Here is a 24,434-nt window from a genome sequence, read left to right as displayed (position 1 = left end):
AAACACGGAGTTTGTGTATGGGACATGAAGGCAAAGACATACCGTCATCATGGCGCCGGAACTCGTCCCCGTCACAAACACCTTGCTGGTGTCCGCGTTGTACGTCGCGATCGTCCAGGTGACCATGTTGGCGATGGAGTTGCTGTTGCCCCCGCCGTTGTGGGTGAGCGTCGCCGGCGAGCTGACGTCCCAGCAGGTGCCCGAGTACGGGCTCTGCGGGTAGATGACGATGAAGCCGTATTGCTCGGCCAGCGTCGCGTAGGGCGAGCCGCTGTAGTACGCGGATGCCGTGCCGGTGCCTAATGCCCCGAAAGTTTAGGCTTTCCATCTGGAAAAGGGTGGGGACGGGGACGGGGACGGGGACTGGGACAAAACGGAGGGAAGGCACAGACAGTAATGAATGGCAACGATAATGCCGGGCTTGGTGGCCAGATTCGTCGGCACGTAGATGTACATGCCCACGTTGGTAGGGTTGCTACCGAAGCTGGTGACCTGCTGTAGAGAGCCGGCTCGAGGGTAGACTGCCGAGTCCCGGTTCCCTGAAACACCGGCCCTGCATGACAGTGCGCACAGCACGCAGGTGAGCAGAAGTGAGAGGCAAAGCATCATGCAATGTTGTAACTTGGTCTCGATGCAAGGAGATAATGGTGAAGAGGTGAGTGGTTGTTCTCTGCATCTCTGAAGGTGTGTGTGTATATATATACAAGCCCTTCACGGCTAAATCCAGCCCTTGTACACAATCAACCTGAAATCGATCCGCAACAAACTCCATTTCTGCCTCTGTAGGCCAAGTCGATGGGAGGAGGCGGGGGCTGTCTCCGTGAATCGAAACAGCCATGACTTGTCAGGTATAGAGAGCAGGCGAGGGCTGGAGATCGACATTCCCGGGCTGGGCCCCGTAACGGAAGGCGTTAGAGTCTGACACGGGATCATTTGGCGTTTCAGGAACGCACCATATGAAGTTTTTGAATAGCCGGGTTTCAGCCGAATTGGCAAAGTTGGTAGCAAGGATTATCCGGATAACCCCACCTCGTTGGTAGAGGTGTCGTGGTTGACATTCTGGTGGAGGGCTGAAGATTACAGGCTGCATGGCTGAAGTATACCCCAGAAATCGGCTTTACAGCCGGTGAGCGGGGTCCCAAACAGGCTCAACTCAAGTGATCGCATCGGTTTTCCTTGCCACTCAATCACAATACATCAAAATAGAATTCAATCGGGACCTCTTGGATAAATTATGAATCTCAATCAAATTAACAAACTTAGAAATGATATTGAGTGATAAGACCGAGGAAACACCCTCCGAATGACATACCGAACAAGCACACCGAATACACAATTCATAATCATACGGTTATCACATTTAGAATCAAAGCAGAAACTTTTTCTAACAGATTTTGTCTAATCGAAAAACAACAGGCACGGCCACATGCCAGTAAATGCAATGCAGACACAAATCGAAAAAGAAAAGAGTCCATACGACACCTAGCTCTCTCTTCTCGTATGACATGGGCAATCGACGTCGTGGCTAGGCCGCAAGTTTCCCGCCCTGATAGAAACATCCGTAGCAAGGGAAGGACATTGTCAAAGCTCTCCGGGTATTGGAAAAATAAGGAAAGGGAAAAAGTAAAAAAAAAAAAGAAAAAACGACGTATGAATGCAAAAACAGAAAGAGAAAGGCTCTTCAAACCCTCCAGCGGAACCAACCAATCTCCCTAGATTCATTTCATAAGAACCCGTCTCCCTACCTCACTTCTTCCAGTGATGCTGGGTCCACGGTTCATATCATCATCTGTACAAGGGAATGTCGACAAGCCCCCCACTCTATCTTTCAAACGGAAGTTAGATGAGCGACCGATCTTGCTGGCGAAAAGAAAAATCATGGACGAGAAGATTAGGATGAATGTTCATAACAGATCACAGACATGTCGTGACGATGTGTCAAAAGGGGAACAGTAAACGTAGAAATCTTTCCAGAAGAACGAAATCATTTTTGTATTGTCATTGCAAGGGATATCTATGAGGCTTCCTCGCCGGCAGTAGAGGGAGTCTTGGAGGGTCGGCGCTCAACCGCGGGTTGCGATTTGGTCAGCAGAGGGGAGGTAGGGTTCGATGGCGGGGAGGTGGCCATGTTATCCCGGTCTTCCAAGGCGGCCAAAGCACTGCACAAGACGTTAGTATCAACTGGCCAATGATTCTAAATGACGACTCACCTGAAAGCGTTGATCGAAGTAACTTCCTCCTTCTTGCCGACAGGGGGAGTGCCAGTCCGGCTGCTAGCAGCACTATCATCACTACCACGAACCAGGTTGCCACCAGGGCCAAGGTTCTTCCGTCCGCTGTTGCTGCGAGAGCCCAGCATGCTAGAGGGTCCGAAAGACATCGGCTGGTTGGTGTTGCGTGTCGTCCGCAGACGGCGGAGATCGTCACTGCCGACCTTGCTCGAGGCAAAGTCCTGGGGAGGAGCTTGGTTGCCGTAGTTGCTGTAGCTGCGGGCATCACCACGACCCAGTCCCGGGCGGCTGCCGCGGTTGGCCTGCTGGCGAAGACGCTCCATCTCGGCCTCTTGTTGGGCGCGAGCAGCCTAGTGGGATAATTAGCTGGAGTTTGAAGAGAAAAAGGGAGGGACTGTAGGACTTACCTCTTCACGAATCTGCTGGATAGTCTTGGGTCCCTTATCGGCATCCTTGGAGTGCCAGCGGGCATTACGCAGGTCGATGATATCCTAGCATGGAAGTTAGTCAAGCTGTAGCGATAGCAGGCACTCGTCTACGTACCATCAACATGAAGCGCAATCTGCTGGGCAAATCAGGAGTCTGCATCATAAGGCTGATGCGGTGGAAGTAAGCATCCATCATCGCGTGTCCACGCTCCGAGGCGTCGAGGCTAGCACCGATGGTGCGCAGGAGGCTGGTCAAACTCTCAACCTCAGCCTCATCGGGCATACCCTCATAATCGACAAGCTTCTTCACACACTCGTGCATGATACGCTCAGTCAACATGCCCAGCTTGTACAGCTCACCAATGAACTTGACGAGACCAAGACCACGACGCTTGGCAGCAGCGGCCTTATAGTACTCATCAGACATCATAGCAGCTTCCTCCGTCTGGCCCTCAGGCTTAGGAGGCAGGTTGACCTTCCAACCACGCTCGAACTCCTCTTGACAACGGTTGAGGAGGTACTTGCGGAACAGACTGCCACCAGCAACGACGTTGCCGTTCTTGTCGTGGATGTTCTCGTCCTTGATCTCGGGGCTCATGCTCTCCAGCATACTCTTGCAGAACTTGGCGTAGATGGAAGCCCAGTGCGCCTCGTCAGTAGCCTTCTCGAAAGTAAGCTGGATGACCTGGCGCAGGGTGCGTCCATCCGATTCGTCCTTGGATTGGGAAACAATCTCCAAGATCTGGCCAGAGATACGATCGAAGTTCTCGGGCGTCATCTTGTTCAAAGCAGCCTTCACCTTACGCTGCACCACATCAGGAGGCATGTGAGTCGAGCCAGCAGGAGTAGGACCAGCAGTGGTAGTCTGACCGACACTGCGGGGCTTCCATCCGGTGGTGGAGACCTGGAGGGCCTCGACCTCCTTGCCAGCGGTGAGAGGCATGGACTTGGCCATGTCCTCCTCCTTCTTGGCCTGCTGCTTGTCGCGCTTGCTGCTGTTGCGAGTGCCGGAGCGGCCAGAGCCGGGGCGAGGCGAGGGCATGCCAGGGTGCATAGGGCTAGAGTTGGTGCGGCCGATGGCGCCACCAACACTCAGACCGCGACCAAAGGAGCCGAAGGGGTTGCCAACAGCGGAGGCTTGGCGAGACATAGCAAAGCGCTGCTCGGAAGTAGTGCCTGGAGGCAGGCTGTTGCGGTTGCCGGGCTGGCCGAAGTTGCCCATTCCGGGGAAGCCCTGACCGATGCCGGGGCGAGAGCTCTGGCGGCCGCTGGCCATCGGGGTGCGGGCCGACTGGGGACGGGACGAGTCACTGTCACCGACAGTCTCACGCACGCGCAAGTCCCAATCAATCGAGGGCTTCTCCTTGAACACATTCTGGAACTGAAGCAAGAACTCCTTGTTGTAGTGGAACTTGCGATCGGTAGGAGCGTTGGCATTCAGGGCAGGGTTGGGAGAAGCAATGGACTCAGGGTAAGTGATCTTGCTGAGATCCTCGATCAGGCGAGCCGAGTGCAGGGACTTCATGGCAGCGCTGGGCTGAGGAGGCTCAACCGCCTTGCTGGTCTCCAGCTTGAGAGCAGCAGGCTTCTGCTTGAGAGCACTGGCGGGCTTGGCAGGAGGACCCATATCAGAGGCGGGCGTAGCGGTGCCGCTCTCGGTGCTAGTCTCGGTTGCAGAGAAACCACCCTTCTTCAACGAGGCGAAGAGATCCTTCTTCTTTTGATCCTCGTCGGTGACAGCGCCGGCTTCACGCTTCTTAGCCTTGGCTTCCTCAAGAGCCTCGGCCTCGCGCTCAGCCTGCTTCATGTTGGCTTCCCACGCCTCGCGCTCCTCCTTCTCCTTGCGCTCCTTCGCCTCCTTCTCGGCTTGCTTCTTGGCGTAGTAGGCAGCCTCGGCCTCGCGCTCCTTGGCCTCGATTTCGGCCATCTCGCGCTCAATGGCATCGTAATCGATGTCATCGTCATCAGCAGGAGCGGGCGCGGGAGCAGGAGCGGACTCAGCAGGCTTAGCGGGCTCTTCCGCCTTGGTCTCCTCTAGCTTATCCTTCAAACTCAGCTCCTCAAGCTTCTTGCGGGCGGCCTCCTCATCAGCAGCCTTCTTGGCAGCCTCTTCCTCCTCCTGCTGCTGCTTACGGGCGGCCTCTTCTTCCTCCTTTTTGCGAGCGGCCTCCTCCTCGTCCTTCTTGCGCTGGGCAGCGGCGGCCTCCTCTTCGGCCTTGCGGCGCTGCTCAGCCTCTTCCTGTTCGATCTTCTGGCGGACAGCGTCCTTCAACTCCTTCTTCTTCTCCTCGTCGGTCTTGGTAGACTTGGACTCGGTGCGAGTGTGGTCGGCGCTGCTGCCGGTGCGAGGAGGAGGAGTCGAAGTGGGAGTCGCAATCTTAACAGGGGACGGGGTGATACGAGCCGGGGAGGCAGGAGCCTTTTCAAACGTCTTTACGACGCCGCTACCGGGGTCCTTGATGATGATCGGGCTCTTCTTGGCAGGGATGACGAACGGCGGCTTCGCGGGAGCGGGGCTGTTCGACGTACGGCTTCCGGTGTGAGCATGGCCAGGGCCGGGAGGACCAGCAGGGGGCTGGCCCTGGCCAAGGCTAGACCCAGGGCGGTCATTAGACATCTGCGAGGGCGTACGAGAGAGGGAGGTAGCTTGGGCGGGAGGCTGGACAGGATACTGGTTCTGCATGTACGGAGCCTGGGGGTTGAAGGGCATTCCGGGGCGTGGTTGCGGGGACGGGGGAGTCATATACTGGACACCACCCATGTAGCCTTGGGGGTAGTAGCCGTAAGCAGCGGGGTCGTAGCCGGGGTAGGCCTGGTTGGTTTTCATCAACGTTAGATATTGCTCAAAATTCCCGCTTTCTGGCGCTAGATTGATGGGTGGGATTGGTGGAAGGGGGGCTTTAGCAGTTGCAGCGTAGATGGGTGAAAGTGATGGTCGGCGGTATGATCCTTTTCTTCGGGTTCCATATCCACGTCGGAGGGGTTTATTATGGGGAGGTCTCACAGTTTGGGGTCCCATCGGTTGTCCATAACCGTACGCCTGCGGGGGCATCTGCGCGTGTGCCATGGGAACCTGGTTCATCTGGGGAGTCGCAGGATGCGCGTTTGCAAGGGCGGGGCTGCGGCTCGCTTGGTGAGGAGAGTTGGGGAAAGGTGCGAGCGGGCGACCTTGGTTAGGGGCGTGGAACTGAGGGCCCATGTTGGGAGCGCCGCGGGCCTGGTTGGGAGTGGTGCGGAAGTTGGGACCTGGGGAGTAAGGAACTTGACCCTGATAGCTCGACTGAGAATAACCACGGCCGCGACCGCCCTGATGGGGGTAACCGCCACGGCCGGGAACACTACCCATGTGACTGCTCATATCGCTGTGAGTCGATTGGGAAGATTCGCGACGGAGGTGGGTCGACTGAGGACCGGGGCCAAGGGGTGCCTGTGGAGCCGCGCGCATCTGTTGCTAGCGCAAGACAAAGATTAATACCAGCATATCTCAGGTGTGGGTAAATCGAGGTATGCCAAGACAGGAAACGTGCGCGCCCTTGCAAAAATTTTTGCTCCCCATCCATCTCCCTCTATATCGCCCTACAGTATTTTGCCGCCTCCTTCTTGGCTTTGCCAGATGGAGTTGGGCACCCAAGGGAGTCTTCGTAGACAGAGTAGGGCAAAATCGCATGGTGCGATCCGGGCAAACTGTGCAGAGAATAGAAGGGGTCCACTTACGTTATCGCCAGCATCGCCAAAGCTGCCAAAGTTGGGAACGTTACCCTGCGCCTGGTAGGTCGACGGCGGTGGCCGGCCACCGCTGGAAGCGGGTTGAGGAATAGGGGAAGGCGAAGTCTGGGGGGAAGTCACACGGGGGTTCGCGGGCGGAGTGACACCAAGACCGGCCTGAGGCTGAGTAGCCAAAGACGCGGGATTGCCCATGCTAGGCGAGGACTGCTGGTTGGCGAATCCGAACTGCAGACTGTTGGGACGACCGGTCTGGCCGCCGTTGGGAATATATCCGGAGGTGCCAGCAGAGGTGATGGTCACCGAAGGCTTGCGGGAGTGATCGCTTTGAGGAGCCGGGGCGCCATTGACGATGGTGACGCCGGGGGTTTGGGATTGCTGCATGGGTTTGCCGCTCACAGGAGATGCTGAGGTCGACTTCCCATGTTGCGACGAGCCGCCCACGGTGACGGGAGCGGCGGTCGAGTCCGTCGCGGACTTCTTGGTGGCGCTGGCGTAGGAACGAGGCGCCGTCGACGGCGAGGCAGATTGTGCGGGCGAGGAGGCGGCCTGGGTCGAGGTGCTCTGTCCTTGAGGTTGGAGGCCTGACTTGGGAGGGATCGAGCTCATTAGACAGGTAATGCGAGGTAAAAAGGATTCAAGCGCTTTTTAGTTTTAGGTTGACGATTGACTTGACGTCGTTCGAGAAGCAAGTCCGTTCGGGAGGAGAAGAGGGACCTGCAACAGTAGAGAGGAGAGGATGAGAAATCTTCAATAAGAAAAATTGAAGAGAGGGGAGAGATGGAAGAGGGAAGTGTCAAAGGGCGTGTTACAACAAACAAGGTACACGCTCTAGAACCACAACATCCACAAAAAAAAAAGTCCTCACACAAAATGGGGGAGGAGGAGGGGGGGAGGAGGAGGTGGGTGGTGAGAGAAGGGTAGTGGAAGAGGGGAGGGGAGGGGAGTGGTGTTTTTTTCGTGTCAGGGAAGGACGACGAAAAGAGGAAGGGGAAGGAAGAGAGAAAAAAAACGAAGACCACGGAACAAGGAAATCAATCACGTCGTGGTCAACGACGATAAGTCTGGGGTAGAAGAAAAGGGGATAGAAAAAAGAGAAAGATGACTTGAAGGAGAGATAGAAATATTATCAACCTTTTTTGACCCTATTGTTCTTTACTGCTCAACTCTCTTACACTCTCGATCTTTCTTTTTTTTTTATTTTCGCCTTTTTGGCGTGGATAAAATTGGGTGGTGGTGGTGGTGGATGATTTTTTTTCTGCACAGTGGTTTTCACAATTTTTGCTGGGCTGAGGCTGGGCTGGGTTGTGGTTGGTATCAGTCGTGACCATACCGTATTGTTCTTTGTATCTGACCGAACCGCACCAAACATTGTTCCCGGCTTTAAAAGCTGCTCTTCTCCGTTCTATCGCCATCACACATGCACATACACACACATTCACAACAGAAAGTATTCAAATTGATCGATTAGACCCTTTCAGACTCAACAGATCAGTTCCAAGGCTTTTGTGGCAGGTCATTCTGCCCCATCTGGCGGTAGGGAAGATTTCCCGGTGACTCTTTTTCCCAGCAAATGAGACTGCGCACAGCTAGCTTTTCTTGACATCTCCAGTCATTGACCACCGCGGAAGATCCGCCATTGTCGGGTGGAAGCGGCAAACACACCGAGCCAAGGTGGCTGTTGAGAACTAACCTTGAACTAGTAGGAAAGGTAGCTGGGCCAGTGTTGTTATTGGTGGTTTTGAATCGTCGGTTTTCAGACCAGACAGCGCGCTGCCTTGCTCCATTCCATTCAAAGTCGCTATCATCCTAGAGTCAGTGTATCTACTAGGTACTAAGTCACTATCCCGGGAGCTGACCATTCAGATTTCCGAGCATCCAGCAACATCATCATTATCACTGTCTGCTTATATAGCAATGAGTCATGTCAGGCGTTTAGCCTGTCCAGTGGCCTCGTTCCGTGCGGCAACTGCTTTGCCTGTTTGGTAACATCATCCCACAAATCGGTTTTTGGCCTCCTGGCGCATGACGTTTGGGCGACCATGAAATCATCGTCATGAGGATGGACACCTGAGGCCAAGATACGTTATGATTGATTACACCCGCTCGTTTGCCACACATTACCGCTTCCAAACCAGCACCTTCACATGATGATACCGTATCAAACCAACCTCATCATTCATCCTCTTCGCCTGCCTTTGACCTGGTGGTTGTGTGTAGTGTGCTTGTCTGCTTCTTGTTGTGTTACCTGAATTTTGGCGCCGGGAATGCACTCGTTATTCATGCTATGGTTCTCATGCCTTGGCTTGATCTCTTTTCTGCTGAAAAGAAGACTTCGATGACTACTACCCCTACAATAATCCCACACACACACACACACACACACACACATACACACACACACACACACACACACAAAAAGCAAGAACCCGAACCCTACCGAGTACTGCAGGGCAGCGGCCAGCAACAAGAAGAAAGAGAGAGAGGTCCGATCATCCAAACCAATAATGCAACTCCGATCGCCCGGTCAACAAACCACCACCACGTTAAAAACGATCCGAGCATTCCAGGGCGCCGCCGCAGTAGATAGAAAGATCGAAGACACATCCACATCCACACACACACATCCCTCGCTCTGTATCCCATCAACAATATTTCTCGCCATCTCTGCCACACCGTAGACAAAACCACAGACCGACTCCCGTCCGACTCCCAGACTCCCAAGTCAGGTCCTCATCCATCGTAGATGATTCTCCCCAATTGACACCGCAAATTTATTTATAGTCCCAATAATCCCGAGCAGCTGATTCGACCCTCGCTAGCTGGACGATCACCAACCACCCCCCCAGAAAATAATGCATTTGCATCTGTTTGATCTGATCGGCCACGTCTGAACCTGACATCGGCCAGCCGACGCGACGCCTTGGTTGGGCCGACACTACCGTAGACTATTTGTTCGTGGATTTTGCTTCCTTACTTACTTAGGGGGAGAGGCTGTTCTGCATGCCCTGCAGACCACGGACCACAAAACACCCGAAGCCCTTGAAGATATCGCCCAAATGGGTGGGCGCCGCTGGAGCACCTGTAGTAACTCCGCACTGTCTGGGACAATTCTCATACTCCTTCAGGTCTCTATTCAAGCGACACCTTTACAGTATTGCCGAGATGTGGCGATTTAGGTTCCCATCATTGATTACGTTCACCTCTTCAACACTGCCAATATATATATACTGTGCATAGTAAACCGAGCTTCCAGACAACACAAGGTAACATTCTTCGCACTGCAGCCCACCTTCAGCCCCAACCACGCATTCTTTCTGCCTTGGTTCGCACGGTCCCATTCTTTTGAATGAATCAGGAAAAAAAAATCCGACCAAAATAAAATAAGATAGCTGAGATAAATCAGCACAGTAAAATTGACTTCCGCCCACTGATCTCTTTTCACAGGTATAACCAGCACAAAAGCACTTCTCCAAGAAATTCGGCGTGAATGCGCCCTCCAGCCCCCGGAGAACTGAGATCGAAAGACGACCTGATTCGAAGGCCATCGCATCCTGGACTACTCTTACCTCAGAGCAGTGTTGCATGGATAAATAAATAAATCATCCTGCGGCTATGCACCCGTTGGGGGCGGCAGTAACTAGTCAGAGGATAAGCTTTCCCATCCTTCCATTATACATGCCATTATCATGCCTATGCCTACATGACACTAAGAAAAGGGGCCGAGCATGGTTGTCGGTTGGCATCAGACATGAATTCGCAGTGACACGAAGGATGGCAAGGAGCAACTAGGCCTGGGCGAACCCGCTGACCCCCTCGCCTACGGCAGTAAGGCTGCATTTCCCGGGGCACCTGACAAGGACAAAGCACCAGTAGTTCCCGTGACATGGTCGTCGCATCTTATCCTCTGTTTCCGACGACAGTCACCCTACGCCTGGACCGGAAGCTCTATCGACAAGTATAACCGAATTCCATTCTATTTGTTGAATATCCCCGAACCGTTGCAGGAGGGAAAGAGGTACGGCATAACACCCAAAAACAAAGAAAAAAAATATCAAGGAAGGTGGACCATCCACTCGATCCTATCTTTTAATGATGGCGGTTGCGCATATCAGTCGACTCGCCGTTGAACCACCCCGAAGACCAGGTACCGGTGGCCGTCCGGCCGGACAGATCCGGAGAGCTCCTGTGGAGGTCCTCGTGCTCCACGTGGTGGAACGAGTTCTCGCTCGGGTTCTTATGCAACGGGGCACCGCCGTACGCGAGGTCGTCCGTATCCGTCTCGCTGCCGTGCAGCTCACGCTCCTCCTTCGCCAGGGCGCTGCGCAGCACCTCCAGCAGGTCGCGTTGGTGGGAGATGTACTGCGCCTTGTCGGCGCGGGACATGGAGGCGATATCACGGGGCAGCAGATTGCCGCTGGCAGACAGTTCCTCGCCACGGGCTTCGGGGGTCTTGCCGGCCGAGGTCACGGCTGCCACGGCGGAACTGATGGTAGAGAACCAATCTTGAGCGCCGGCGGCAGCGGGGGCGGACGGGGCCGCTGGCCCGCCAGATGCAGGAGCGATGGGGATGTTGAATCGCGAGAGAAGCGACTGCGCGTAGGCAGCAGGACCGGTTGGGGGCGGGGGAGGAGGAGCCGCCGGACGCTGAGCCGGCCAGCCGAGGATGTTCTCCCGGACGTAATCCACGGCCTGGTAGAAATAATGCAGCCCCAGAGCCTTGGCGCGCTCGTGGCTACGCCCAATAAATTCCTCAATCTCTCGCTCATGGTGGGCAAGGAAAGGATCGACATGTTCCTGGTACAGGATAATTGCGCCCTGGGTCTGGGGGAGGACAAGGTAGGAGAAGAAAAAGAGGCGGATCCAGCTGTAAAACGGCACCCTGCATCATTTCCATCAGCGTGAGGCCCAAAATAGTTATAACTTCCAGCTACGAACCATCCGAGGATGAACACTGTCCAGGACTCAGCCATCAGCACAGCGGACAAAACCACCCAGTACATCAGCCATGGTGCCAGTTGAGAGGGGTCGGAAGAGCGCAGAGCTTTATACGAGGCAAATATAGGGAAGAGGATCGTGATGACCGATCTGTTTTCATGTGAGCGTTAGCATCTGGTCTACCTTCATGTGGGGAGAGGGGGATCTCCGGAACTGCGGAGTGAGGGGAGGAGCGGTGGGGGGATGGCGAGGACTTACGATAACAAATCTGCAATGATACCAAACATGATGGGCTGGCGCACTTGCAAAGTCTGACCACTCTGATGATTGATTTTCCCGGTGGTAGAATTGTAGCGGTTACTCTCAGGGGTGAGGGGGTCGATTTATCGGTAAGCTGAGCAGCAGTCGGATTGCGGGGCGGGGAAGCTTCACGCGACCTCCGGATGAGCAGCACAAAGGAGAGCGGCCGGCCGCAGCAAAGAAAGGGAAGAATGAAAGGGCTCTAAGACTTAAGACTTGCCGGAGAATGGTGGAAAGAGGATGAGAAAAAAAGTGTCAAAAAATCTTTGCACGAGAGGGCAACCCAGATGAAGCGTGGCTGCCTTGAGCAACTGGGGCCGGATCAGTAGGTAGTACGACCCATCGAGCCCTATTCTGGAGTCGGAGTCTTAATAATAGAAGACATCATCCACCTGCCGTCACGGGCGGGGCCAGGTTTTGGCCTTATAGCCTTGGGGCCTTGCTGCCTCATCGCCCATCCGCTTTCCGTTCCCTGAGAGTTCAATCCGGCTGACGTCATGACGGTATTCATGCTGTGATGATCACGATTCAACAGGTTGATGAGCATGGAAAGCGGCAAAATTTCTCTCTTCCCATGCCTTAGTGAAAGCGAGAAATCCAGGAGACAGGTGCAAGGGCGACAACAATGGCCAGGGACCATGGGGTATTGTACTGCATTGGCGGTATGTGATTCGTCCTAATTGTGGATCGCAGGACAACGTTATCGAGCATTACCTTACCTAGGCTTGATAGGGTGCACCCCCGTTGGCTCCTAGGTCAGAGATCAGGGTGTTTGGATCAGTTACACAACCATTGTCATTGAATGACGGTGCATAAGTGTTTTCTCCTGATCGAAGCAGTCAATGTCCGAGAATTCAAGTTCGCATCCAGCTAGAAATTGAGCTTCAGTTTATGGCTCGTCCCTTATCGATAGATAGATATGGCAGCATGCGGGAGCCAGCGAAGTCGGGCGGTGGAGCCAAATTGCCGGTCGTGTTTGTTGTCGGATGACCTCAAGTGCCCAACAGTCGCCTCATTTTCCTCACTCACCGACCACTCGATCAGTCTTTCGATTCTTTTGCGATATCAAGAGCTTGCTTCTAAACTTGAATCAACCAGCGGAGTCAGCCCATACCGGTAGCCATCCCCAATTCAACTGCGTGACTGTTCCACAAGCTCCAACCTTCCCCTCATACAAGTGGTGGCCAAGCTCTGGCCTGACATCCGTGGTCGAGCTCCCCGCAAGTGAATCGCTTTCCTGCTCCTGCTTCTGTTCCGACCATCGAATCTTGCAACAATGTGTATTGCACTGTTATCAACTGCCCATCCATCTTATTCATTGATCATAATCGACAATAGGGATGTACGAAGCATTCCCACCCCAGATGCATATGGAGCTTTAGGACTGACTCAGGACTGACGACGGCTAGGAATACCTTCGACGACCAACATCCCCCGCCGACTGGTGGCCAGAACCAACCGCCGACATCCTAGGTGGCCGAGATCTAGCCCGAGCAACACATGGGACGTGGATGGGGATCACTAAAGATGGCAAAGTAGCTGTGTTGACCAACTACCGCGAGGACACTTCCGAACAGGCTACTGGAGCGCGAAGTCGAGGTCTCATTGTCAACAGCTGGCTGACATCGGCTCCGGACCGACGACAGTCAACCGAGGAGTTTGTGCAGGGAATGGTTGCAAGCCCGTCTGCCAGGAATGTCGGTGGATTCAGTCTTCTCTGCGGTTACGTCAATGAACCCCTGGCCATTGTCTCCAATCGCTCGTCTACCATGGATCATATCGCCTGGGTTGCAACAGAGAAAGGTCAGACACTCGGCCTCAGCAATACAGTTTTTGACGACCGATCTTGGCCCAAAATCCTTGAGGGCGAGAGACTGATGAAGGAAGCCATTGCTGAGCACGCGCAGGCGGGGGAGGACGAGGATGCACTCGTCAACAGATTGCTCGATATGCTGAGTATCAATACGCTACCTAAGCTTGCCGAAGATGCCACCGCGGAAGACTACCTCCCGTACTTCAGGCAAAGCATATTTATCCCAGTATTGGGAGCTCGCGAGAAGTCTGTTAAACGCAAAGACGAGGTGCCTGCAGTCTGCGCTGAGAGCAAAACGGCGGAGGATGCTTCTTCCGGGCAACATGATGCTCTAGACCACTCCTTCCTGCAGGGGGCATATGGGACACAGCAGCAAACAGTAATCTTGGTGAGTACAGACGGACGAGTGCGCTATTTTGAGCGTACGCTTTATGACAATGATGCCACTGCCATCCCGGTCGGTCAAGGTGATCGATCGTTTGAGTTCCATGTCGGCCAACGATGAGAAAAGGGGACTGTGGACTGGGGTCTTGGGTAAATTGCAATGCACTTGCCTGCACATGGGTCTTTGCTCCGACTCTCAATGGGTGTGGCTTTGTAAATAGTATAATGGTTTAATATCGAGAATGCCAAAATAGCAACTGATTGCAAGCTACTGGATAAGCGAAGTGGGCATGAACTAGGCACCAGCTAGCAGTCTATTCGAGAAATCACTCAGTGCGACTAGAAGCGCCACCCGAGTATCCGAGTGAACGCATGATGAACATTTGGCTGATGTACAGTACAGTAGTTAGTTATAGTAGATTGCGGTGAGATTGAGGCGAATCTCCCACTCTGGTGTAATTTCGGCACGTGCCTGTCAGGAGAGACAAACAAGCAACAAACGTTCCCTGCCAGAATTTCCCCCCGGTAATCCGTCGCTCCGTCGCTCCGTCGTCCCCTCTCAAATCTCCACAACCACAAACATACCCGGAACCACTTAAACAAAATTACGTGCCATCGTCATCCATCCTCGCCCCGTCTCATCTTCGATTGAGAGAAAAAAATCTTCCTACTCAATGATTGATTATTGATCATCCTGGTGAAGACGTCCACCAATATGACAGGTCGGTCGTCTAGAAATGAGCACTGCGAAGCCTGGAAGTCGGTGGACGGTTTCGGTGGGTCGCAAAGGGTGAATGTCTCAGGTGAAATAATATCGGACCGGTCCATTAATTAATTGGGAAGAACAGTCGGGCGAGTCGGCGGAAAGCAAGACGACCAAATCTTGCTCTGAGCTGAAGTGAATGAAATCAACTGCCCTCTTCACTGCCAGCACCTCGCCGTTTGTGTGCGTCCCCGGCCCGGAATTATTTAATTAATCGAATCCCATCGCCGAGCGCTCCACCAACGAACGGCAGGCTTGGGACGCGATGCTGTTTCATCTAGATCAGATTCCCTAGCAATTGCATGGTGTGGCCCCACGCCGCCAAACGGCAATTTGACCTGGAGAAATGAAGGACGACGGCTTGGGGCCAGTGCACGCCTCCGAAAAGGGTGATCATGATGGGGACACTTGTTTTTCCCTATTGTGCTAAGCCTTGAGCTGCGACAACGGTGCTGGCCACCATCCCCACTGAACTCGAACGTTCCATGAAGGAGAATTGAGGGGATGTCGCAACAATGCCGGAGTTGATGTCTGGGATGCGGGATTATTTTTTGTTTCCAGCTGGGATCCCTTTTCTTTTCGAGGCGCGAAAGTTGTGGTCAGAGTCGCTGGCGAAGCGCCCAGATATCACATGTAAGTGATATTAAGGGTCCTTGCTAGCTTCGGCGTCGGCCTGGAGCCTGCTCATATCGGGGCAGATGGATTTGGGGCGAAAGGTTCTCGACTTTAACATATCCACCCGGGTGCATGGGTCCCGATTCCTTCAGTGGCGGTCTCAGGGGGATGCGCCCAATTCTGCCTCCGAGATTAAGCAGTGGAACCGTTGAATTGCCAGGGAATCTTCCGACTAGCTTGTGTGCCTGGACGATCGAGTGGTATAAGAAGGAGAGCCCCCGGCCGTTCGTCTTTGCTGCTTGGCACATCACAATCAAGACTGGCTCTTGACGTTCCTTCTTTACTCTCGCATTCATTCATTCTTTTTTATCAGTCACTCTTTTAATCGACCAGATCGATATACATTCTTTTCAAAATGAGAATCAGCAACTTGGTTATTGCGGCCTCTGCTGCCGGCATGGTCAACGCTCTCCCTAAGCGTGAGATGAAGAAGCGTGCTTCCTCTGGTTTCACCTGTAGGTCATGCCTTATGGGGATGGAGAATAGCAATGCTGACCGATGCAGTCTTCGGTGTTAGCGAGTCTGGTGCTGAGTTTGGTTCCGGCGTTGGTACTCTGGGAACAACCTACACCTGGCCTACGACCAGCCAGATCCAGATCCTGAGAGATGCGGGCATGAACATGTTCCGTATTCCCTTCCTGATGGAGCGTCTTACTCCCGACAGCATCACCGGCTCTTTTGCTTCTGCCTACCTTAGCGACCTCAAATCGGTATGAGCCACATGACCATATCCATCGAATCATTCTGACAAGAACAGACCGTCCAATTCGTCACTGACAGCGGAGCTTACGCCGTCCTCGATCCCCACAACTATGGAAGATAGTAAGTAAGCCGGCATTCTGTGCTATACGTGGCTAATAGTCTACTAGCAACGGAAACATCATCACTTCCACCTCCGATTTCCAGACCTGGTGGAAGAACGTTGCCGCTGAGTTCGCTGACAACGACAAGGTCATCTTTGATACCAGTGAGTTGCATAGCGCCTGCTGATGAAGCATGAGACTAATAGATCAGACAACGAGTACCATGATATGGAGCAGTCCTTGGTCCTGAGCCTCAACCAGGCCGCCATTGACGGTATCCGTGCCGCCGGCGCCACGACTCAGTACATCTTTGTTGAGGGTAACAGCTACTCTGGTGCCTGGACCTGGACCGAGTACAACGATGACCTCTCCGGCCTGACCGATACCGAGGACAAGATCATCTACGAGATGCACCAGTACCTCGACTCCGATGCCTCTGGTACCTCGGAGACTTGCGTCAGCTCCACCATCGGTAAGGAGCGTCTTGAGAGCGCCACCGAGTGGCTCCAGACCAACAACAAGAAGGGTGTTATCGGAGAATTCGCCGGTGGTGTCAACTCCGTCTGTGAGGAGGCTGTTGAGGGCATGCTTTCCTACATGTCCGAGAACAGCGATGTCTGGGTCGGTGCCTCTTGGTGGTCTGCCGGTCCCTGGTGGGGATCCTACATGTACAGCCTGCAGCCCTCCGATGGCCCGGCTTACTCGACTTACCTTCCCATCCTGGAGAAGTACTTCCCTGATGGTGACTCTACCACCTCTGCTTCCAGCTCCGCTGCTACCTCTGTCGCTGCCGCCACCTCCGCAGCCACCTCCGCGGCCACCTCCGCTGTCTCTGCTGTTCAGCAGACCACCACCGCTGCTCCCCACCCTCAGGTCTCGACCACTTCCGCCGTCTCCGTCGCTGCCGCCGCTCCCAGCAGCAGCTCTTCCGCTACCACCTTTGCCACCTCTACCAAGTCTAAGTCCCCCTGCAAGCTGCACAGCACCAGCAGCGCTGCTTCCGCGGCTGCCACCAGTGCTGTTGTTGCCACCCAGCCCACTACCTCCGCTGTTGTTGCCACCCAGCCCACTACCAGTGCCGTTGCTGCCAGCCAGCCTACCTCCACCGCTGTTGTTGTCAAGCAGCCTACCACCACCGCTGTTGCTGTTGCCGCCACCACCCCTGCCGTCATTCCTAGCCCCATCACCTCCAGTGTGGCTGCTGCCAGCGGCAGCGCTGGTGTCAGCGACCCCCAGGGTGCCCTCGCTACCAACGCTGCTGGCCAGGTCAATGAGTATTACCAGTGCGGTGGACTTAACTGGACCGGACCCACTGAGTGCGCCAGCCCCTACACCTGCGTGAAGCAGAACGACTACTACTACCAGTGTGTCGCCTCCTCCAACTGAATAGCGATCGTGCGGTAGCTTCGGAATGGTCGATTATCTGAAAGGCTAGTAAGAGCCGAGGGGATGGGAGGAGACCAGCTTGATTCTTATTCTTGTATATATCTAAGAAAAAATTATTAGGGATATCCCCATACAATATAGATTGGCTTGCCCTGCATATTTGTCCCACCGGTGTACATGTAAATTAGACTATTGAAAAGTTCATGTCCCACCGGAACCCCCGTCCGAGGCCGTTGATGGCAACCGCCACCTGGGCTCCTCCGGGCGGTGTCTGCTTCGGAAGACGCCTCCGAGAAAACCATCCTTGCTTCAGTGACTCACTTTCCTACCAATTTGATGCATTCATCGCGGGTTACGATCGAGAATGCCACCTTTCCGACGAAAGTCACGATTGGACAAGGTGTCAAATGCGTATGATTCATCAATCGGCTTCTTCGCGTGGACAATACCTGCTGACTCAGGCTAGCTGCGAAGAATGTAAAAAACGGAAGACCAAATGCTCCGGCCGGTTCCCTTGTCAATCTTGTGTCGCACGTCATGTTGATTGCACATTCAAAAGACCCGAGAGGAAGGTTTTAGTATCAGAAAGGTACCCTCATCTCTTTGACGACTCATGAGACGACACTGACTGCGCTTTTAGTTATTTGCGTGCGCTCGAGGACAACTGTGCCCTGCGCCGCCCCCAGTCAGCGCCACCGACCAAGGAATTGTCCGAAGAAAGAGTGTCCCGGAGAAGCCCTCCGTTACCTTCTGTCGCAGACGGTAATCGTAGAGATGTCATACATTGCACCAGGGCACACCCATTGATTGATCTTAGACGCGTCCCCACTTCCCCAGACCAGCACCGCCGAGGCACTCATCACCAACCCTCTTGTCTCTGCCACATCCTTTTACCTGAAGGATACAACCGGACGATATAGTAAGCTCCAGGTTTGAGATGACTTCCATGGACTTGGCTGAATCTTCAGGATATTGTGGGCCGTCCTCCTCCTGGTCCTTCTCCCAGCGCGTCTTCCTGCTCCTCAAATCCGCGGTTCCCGACTACCCGTGCCCAGATCTTCCTTTTCACATTGATGGCTGTACCTGGGAACTTAGCTGGTCCCGGACTGATTTTGAAGATGCTTCTGTTGTGGAGGGGCTGCCATCGCTGGATGACTTTCTCTATTTGCTCAACACCGTCAAGTTCCATTCCTCTCGGATGCTATATCTCGTCGACGAAGACGAGTTCATACCTCATCTCCACGAGTTCTACGATCGAGGGCTCGAGAAGGCCAAAACTCAGCCCCTATGGTTCATTCAATACCTCCTGATCATCGCTCTCGCCAAGGCTTTCTTGACTACACCCAGGAATCCCAAATTACCGCCAGGATCAGCTTTCTTCACACGGGCTATGTCTCTAGTACCGGATTTTATAGGCCTGAATCGTCAGCCAAATCGTGGCATGCAGATTCTGTACCTGATAGGTCTGTATCTGGTGTCGGTGGACATGAAAGATGCTGCTTATGTTTATGTGGGAGACCTTGATGAAGGTATTGACTAATGGCTGACCGCAATCGCAGGTCGGCCAGGCGATCCGGATGTGTATCATGGAAGGGATATACCGGGAGCCACCAGACGGACTTTTTGGGACTGGTATCGCGCATCAGTGCCGTAACATCTGGTGGTCCGCATATATTCTTGACCGGCAGCTATCATCGATGATAGGCGGTCCAGTATCGATCCAAGATGCGGAAATCACTTGTGCGCTCCCCGTCGCTTACGATCAGTCGGAGGATGCTCTGTTCTTCACCATGCATGTCAAGCTTTCCCGCACGATCGGCCGCGTGTTGAATTGTGAGTCCAGCATTCGAGGTGTGCGGCTCTATCTAATATGGTGCTCCTAGCCGTATACACCACCGATTTTCGATTGCGACAGTCATTCATCTCCACGATTCAGTCTGTGCTGCGCGAGATGGCCGATATTCTGCGGGAGACGGAGGAGATGGCCGCCAAAGTCTCGCATCATTCCCTGCGTACAGTATCGACTATGACGAGCCATCTGACAGTGAAATACCACCAAGTAGGTCGATTTTGACTGATACATCGCAGGTGGACTGACGCTTGTTGCAGTGTATTATTCTGGCCACGCGTCCGCTGTTCCTTCACTTTCTCATCAACCGGCTCCAACCACAGGATCAGCGCGGCGAGACAGTGATCCCCGTCCAGCTGAGACCGCTTCTCGAAACCTCTCTGCAGTCGGCCAAGATCTCATTGAGGACTCTGTCTGTACTGTACGAGCAGTCACTTCTCGGTACGTCTGCCATTTTCTTTTCTTTTTTTCTGTAGGCTGTATGAAACTCAAAGAAGGCATAGAATCGTTCCTTCCTTTCGATCTGGAAGGGATCTTCTCTTCCGCATTCATCCTCACCATCGCCCACTTCATCGACCCTGCTCTGGTGCCGGATATGGCCAACTACGTGCTCACCGCTTCGCGCATGCTGTCCGACATCGTTGCCAAGGGCAACATGACCGCCGCGCTGCGGCAGAAGGAACTGGATCTGCTGCAGAGGATGACCGGACATGTCGTGAGTAGGGAGAGTAGTGATGATGATGGAAGGGAAAGTGTCTCCCGCATGGCGAGCCTTCCTGAGCAGACGGATCCCGCGGTGGAGTCGGAGTTCATGATGGCGGATGAGGAGATTACCATGAGCCCTACACAGATATTGAGTCTGGCGGAGCATTTGGACTTGCTGAACGAGAGTGCGTGGGATATTGGATTCGGACTCGAGGGGCAGGGTTTGATGTGAGGGGTGTGTCATTGGGATCAAGTTAGAATGGTGGGGATTCGTCTTATCTGCCTCGTGCCCGAGGTCTCACGGGCTCTCGCATCTACTGTCGAGGGCTGGTTCGCTTTGACTATCATCACCAGTCACTGCTTCAGCACTAGGGCTCCAATGACAGGCGTCTAGGCGGCCTGTCAGACACATCGGCCAATAAATGCCTCAGGCACCCGTGGCACTATCTATGTTGTACATAGCGCAGAGCGAAGGCCCTGCGAGCCGGCCTCCTTTCTTTTCTCGCCATGAATGGAACTCTTGGTTGACAAGCAGTAGTTCATCTACCTGCCGTATCCTCACATCCCATCCTCTAATAATGCCCGATAACTTTCGTGGAGCAAGGAATAAGTGAAGCCCTCACATGCCGATCGAAGTGGAGTCTGCATGCAACGGTGTCGATTGGCTCCACTGCCTCTCACCATCGGCATGTATAAATGCACTGGTCAATTTCAATCCCATAAGAACGGAAGACAAGATCAAGAAGAAAGGGCAGGCGCAAACCCTACAATTAGCATTCAGCGCATGATACCAGAAAATCAAAAGGTGCTTGTTTGGGCACCCAGCCGCCAGGTTCATCGCCAACTTGTCCATCATCCAATGAGCAAGATATTGTTACCAAAGGAATGTATCATATTAGATTAGGATTAGAAACCAAGAGTATGTATATCTATAATGTCCCCGGAGGCAGGCATGTTCATCAGCTCCTCCAGTAGTCAACGGCCCTCAGCGAAGAAACCAACCCCCCCCCCCCCCCCTCTTCTCTAACCGGCCTGGGTGTAGACGGTGGTGTTGGTGACGGCCTCGGCGGGCAGCCACTGGCCGGCGACGGTATGATTGTAGGCGAGCTGGGCGAGGGTGAAGGTGTGGAGCTCGGAGACGAGGACGGTGCGGTCGAGGGGCAGGACGCGGTGGACCATGGCGTTCTGGGTGAGCATGGAGACGTACTCCTCGTCGGCGACGGCGGTGAGGTTGGCGTCGAAGGTGACGCGGATCAGGGCGTCGGGGGAGTTGCTGCTCAGCAGGGAGGTGGACAGCAGCCAGAGGGCGGGGCCGCCGGCCGGGGTGGAGGCGTCGGCGAGGTGCAGGAGGCCCGCGTTGGCGCCGAGCAAGGGGTGGCGCAGCCGGAAGAAGGCCATCTCGCCGTCGGGGCCGATGTGGCCGAAGGTGCCCGTGCCGCCGGTGGCGTTGCCGGCCAGCGTGAACCACACGCCGCTCAAGGCCCCGCCCGCGGACAGCATGCCGACGGCGTTGTTGCCCACGCTCGGCGGGATGGGCAGCTGCGCCGTCTCGCCGCTGGTGGCGTTGATGCGCAGGATGGCCGAGTCGGTGTCCTGGGTCACGTAGATCAGGCCGGTCGTGGGCTCCTCCTTGATGAAGACGGGGCTGTTGAGGCAGGGGTACAGCTTCGGGTCTCGGGCGGGGACGGCGGCCGTCGAGGGGGAGCCCCCAGCCCGGGCGATGGTGGTGGCGTTCAGGTGCGAGACGTCCGCCGAGAAGACGTAGTACCGGCCCGTCTGCGGCGAGGCGACCTTCAGCCCGGCCCAGACGCGGTCCCCGATCTCGAAGACGCAGTGCGGCCCGTTGCCGGGGGCGGGGATGTCGATCGTGCGCACCACCACGGGCTTCGCCGCCAGCGTGCGGCCGGGGTCCACGAGCAGCAGCTTGTTCTCCGCCTGCAGCGTCAGCCACATCAGCCCCGGGTACAGCGTCGACGGCCACACCCCGTGCAGCTGAGAGCTGCGGTTGCGCCCCATGGGGAACGTCTGCCACGCGATCGGCTCCTCCGTGGTGGGGTCGAGCTCGATCTTGACCAGCTCGCTGTCCGACATCTGCGATAGCAGCACGAAGTTCGTGTTCGGCACCCGCGCGAACTCGTGTGTCTCCGTGGCCACCGGCAGCTGGTACTCCGTCAGTCGCCGGCTCACCAGCGTGTTGGCGTTGGCCGACTGCTGCTGCGCCAGCGCCGTGGGGAGGCAGGCGCTCAGCCCCAGCGCGGCGACCACGAGCGGCTTGAGAGCTTGGTGCAGCATTTTCTTTTGCCTTGGTCTTTGAAGCAGCAGTGTTTCTGGCGTTGCAGGACTGGATGGACGCTTCAGCAGCAAGGGGAGGGGGGACTGGCCTCCTATTTGAATCTTTTCTCCAGGAAAATTGCCCACTACCCAAGGCAATTAGCGGCCCATGCGAAGGGAACTTCGCCTAGCTCTTCACGAAGCTAACCACCCGAAGATGTCAATCGCTTCCTGTTAGACGGACAGTGGCACACAGCTGAACTGCGGAGCGAGAGATCGGCTGGATCCCTGAGTCGAAGATCGCTGATCGCTTGCCCGATCCGTGCTAGACCGGGATCCCATCGCGCGCGATCAACATGTTGGTTGCACTATGGGCGATTGGGAATTGACTAAGGGCTTCAAAACTGGTTAGAGTGATCTTATTGCTGGATCGGGATAATGCAAAGCACACCTCTTGGGCCCTGGGCCCTGGGCCCCCCTGCCCTGGGACCTCTCAGGGGTGGATTGGTTCACTGCAATGGGTTTAGAGTTGGCTTGATGGGAGAGTGGGGGAATACGGGCTGAAGATGACCGTCTATGGTCCGGAAGTACGAATCCGAGATCCTCCGGTGGCATAATCTGCACTTGCACCTCAGTCACCAGTCAGTTTGCATCAAAATCAAAAGCATCGAAACCAAATTCAACAAAAACATACAACAGAAGGGATTCGCTGGTGGTCACCCACCCAACTACTAACCTCCCGGCGTGTGGCTTGAGTACGGCTGAGCGGACGGGAAGCCCTATTTTCCACACCCTGTGGTCGTATGTGCTTGGTGAAAAGCCTTGCTGTTATATCATGATCAAAAGATTTGTTCTCAGCATAGCGATCGACTCGTCAATCTTCGGGCCTATCTTTGGCCAGCGGAGAATTTCCAGCCAAGGAAAAGAGCAGCTAGAAAGACTTAGAGTATCCGTACATCAATTCAAATCAAGTGAAGGAACGTTTTTTTTTGTTTTTTTCCTTTTTCAAGAGAATTGACATGGGCAAGAAAGGCTCTTAGTGGTCCAAGGTATGGCACCGAATTCTGTGCTGTGCCAGCTCAACTTCCAGCGGCCCTGGAATCAGATCTTGTTCCGCCCCGCATATCAATATGTTCAACCCTGTTATAAGTAATTCTCTCGTAGCCACAATTCCTACTCACCATCCCGATCTCCCGATCATTATCATTTCCGCAGGCCGGCAAAATCGTTTGCCGTCCCTTCATTCATTCAATCATCATATCCCCTTTAACTCCATCGTCCGCCTGAACAAACATGGCGGCGGCAAGATGAATAAAACCACCGTCCTGTGTGGAAACACGACAATGCGGCGGCCACTCGTTGCGTCACGAATCGGGAGCTTCACGTTCTCTTGCCGTGGGTCGCCACTCTCTCTGTAGATAGCTGGCTAGACGCTTTCCACAACATGCCAAAATCCAATTCTGAGATCTTTCTGCAATTGCTTCCTCTGTGCCAGCGGCTTAGGGAGAAGGTGGAAAAAAGCTTTAGATGGTCTTCAAACTACAAATCGCCACGGTCATCATCCATAATGCCGTGAATGGAGTCGAGCGGTCGTTTCGACGACCCTGAGCAGCACATCCCACAGACGCGGAACTGAGAAACCCACTTTCTTCGTAAACTATTCTTCTATCTATAGTTCAAAGTAGTATTCAGATCTAGAACACAGATAAAAGAAATGGAGCTAAGGAGATAAAACAATGTGTATATCTAGTAGTAAGTAATTAGTTGGGGTGGTATACATAGTAGACTTATTCAGTAGATAAGCTAGTATATGTGAAAACAGTATAAAGCTGTCTGTTAGAAGAATAGCGGTGCTAGTGTCAACAACAACAGGCGACATGTTGCAGCCCACCACTCCAGTGTTGCCATAGCCCTCCGGCGCCAGTTGCCGCGCTCTCGAGAGGCCGAACATCCCGGCGCCAATGATCACAATGGCGGCAGTCTTTGTTGGCCATGCGGCTGGTGGAACAATGGCCTCACACACTCCTTTGTCGTGAGCTTTGTAGCTTTACACATATGAGCGATTCTCCTGCGGGAGTTCCCGACTGGTTCCCTCGCCTCTGGCAGCTGTCTGCCAGACCCACCGGTCGTAGCCGATGGGCGCTTGGGTTCAGTCTACCACGGTG

General features: G+C 54.4%; 7 protein-coding genes across 7 annotated transcripts; 3 read left to right on the top strand and 4 right to left on the bottom strand.

The window, feature by feature from the left end:
* Positions 1-42: 42 nt before the first annotated feature.
* BO66DRAFT_430581 (alpha/beta hydrolase family esterase) lies at positions 43-859 on the bottom strand (the record flags this gene model as incomplete). Its single annotated transcript, XM_025650534.1, has 2 exons — positions 393-859; positions 43-299 (listed from the first exon to the last, which is right to left on the bottom strand). Coding segments are annotated over exons 1-2 (474 nt in total), but the record flags the coding sequence as incomplete, so codon positions are not given.
* A 1,155-nt stretch (positions 860-2,014) lies between these two features.
* BO66DRAFT_328776 (putative eukaryotic translation initiation factor subunit eIF-4F) lies at positions 2,015-6,991 on the bottom strand (the record flags this gene model as incomplete). Its single annotated transcript, XM_025643999.1, has 5 exons — positions 2,015-2,159; positions 2,211-2,581; positions 2,639-2,722; positions 2,775-6,104; positions 6,374-6,991. The coding sequence occupies 5 exons, from the start codon at positions 6,989-6,991 to the stop codon at positions 2,015-2,017; spliced, it is 4,548 nt and encodes a 1,515-aa protein (XP_025501445.1).
* Positions 6,992-10,471: 3,480 nt separating this feature from the next.
* On the bottom strand, positions 10,472-11,607 carry BO66DRAFT_441073 (HVA22/TB2/DP1 family protein; the record flags this gene model as incomplete). The annotated part of the gene is made up of 3 exons (XM_025651310.1): positions 10,472-11,264; positions 11,321-11,470; positions 11,579-11,607. 3 exons carry the CDS (start codon positions 11,605-11,607, stop codon positions 10,472-10,474), a joined length of 972 nt encoding a protein of 323 aa, XP_025501444.1.
* A 1,289-nt stretch (positions 11,608-12,896) lies between these two features.
* Positions 12,897-13,938, top strand: BO66DRAFT_328841 (NRDE family protein; the record flags this gene model as incomplete). The annotated part of the gene is made up of 2 exons (XM_025644002.1): positions 12,897-12,962; positions 13,030-13,938. The coding sequence occupies 2 exons, from the start codon at positions 12,897-12,899 to the stop codon at positions 13,936-13,938; spliced, it is 975 nt and encodes a 324-aa protein (XP_025501443.1).
* Positions 13,939-15,610: 1,672 nt separating this feature from the next.
* egl3 (putative extracellular endoglucanase/cellulase) lies at positions 15,611-17,444 on the top strand (the record flags this gene model as incomplete). The annotated part of the gene is made up of 6 exons (XM_025644003.1): positions 15,611-15,710; positions 15,760-15,965; positions 16,013-16,077; positions 16,125-16,222; positions 16,270-16,931; positions 17,295-17,444. The coding sequence occupies 6 exons, from the start codon at positions 15,611-15,613 to the stop codon at positions 17,442-17,444; spliced, it is 1,281 nt and encodes a 426-aa protein (XP_025501442.1).
* Positions 17,445-17,801: 357 nt separating this feature from the next.
* Positions 17,802-20,504, top strand: BO66DRAFT_379290 (Zn(II)2Cys6 transcription factor). The gene is made up of 9 exons (XM_025645840.1): positions 17,802-17,855; positions 17,911-18,033; positions 18,085-18,206; positions 18,262-18,363; positions 18,413-18,954; positions 19,004-19,277; positions 19,328-19,503; positions 19,554-19,734; positions 19,797-20,504. The coding sequence occupies exons 1-9, from the start codon at positions 17,809-17,811 to the stop codon at positions 20,228-20,230; spliced, it is 2,001 nt and encodes a 666-aa protein (XP_025501441.1). The 5' UTR covers positions 17,802-17,808; the 3' UTR covers positions 20,231-20,504.
* A 510-nt stretch (positions 20,505-21,014) lies between these two features.
* BO66DRAFT_393797 (uncharacterized protein) lies at positions 21,015-22,494 on the bottom strand. The gene has a single exon (XM_025647839.1). It carries the CDS (start codon positions 22,288-22,290, stop codon positions 21,022-21,024), a length of 1,269 nt encoding a protein of 422 aa, XP_025501440.1. The 5' UTR covers positions 22,291-22,494; the 3' UTR covers positions 21,015-21,021.
* Between the last annotated feature and the right edge of the window lie 1,940 nt (positions 22,495-24,434).

Source organism: Aspergillus aculeatinus (assembly GCF_003184765.1).
Source record: "Aspergillus aculeatinus CBS 121060 unplaced genomic scaffold BO66scaffold_41, whole genome shotgun sequence".
NCBI lineage: Eukaryota > Fungi > Ascomycota > Eurotiomycetes > Eurotiales > Aspergillaceae > Aspergillus > Aspergillus aculeatinus.
This window is presented reverse-complemented; position numbering and strand designations above follow the sequence as displayed.

Excerpts from the sequence above, each read along its gene's own strand:
- BO66DRAFT_379290 (XM_025645840.1), top strand. The coding sequence starts at position 17,809 with ATGCCACCTTTCCGACGAAAGTCACGATTGGACAAGGTGTCAAATGC. Across the intron at positions 18,364-18,412 it reads GGATACAACCGGACGATATA|GATATTGTGGGCCGTCCTCC; the intron begins GTAAGCTCCAGG and ends CTGAATCTTCAG. Across the intron at positions 19,278-19,327 it reads GATCGGCCGCGTGTTGAATT|CCGTATACACCACCGATTTT; the intron begins GTGAGTCCAGCA and ends TGGTGCTCCTAG.
- BO66DRAFT_393797 (XM_025647839.1), bottom strand. The coding sequence starts at position 22,290 with ATGCTGCACCAAGCTCTCAAGCCGCTCGTGGTCGCCGCGCTGGGGCTG.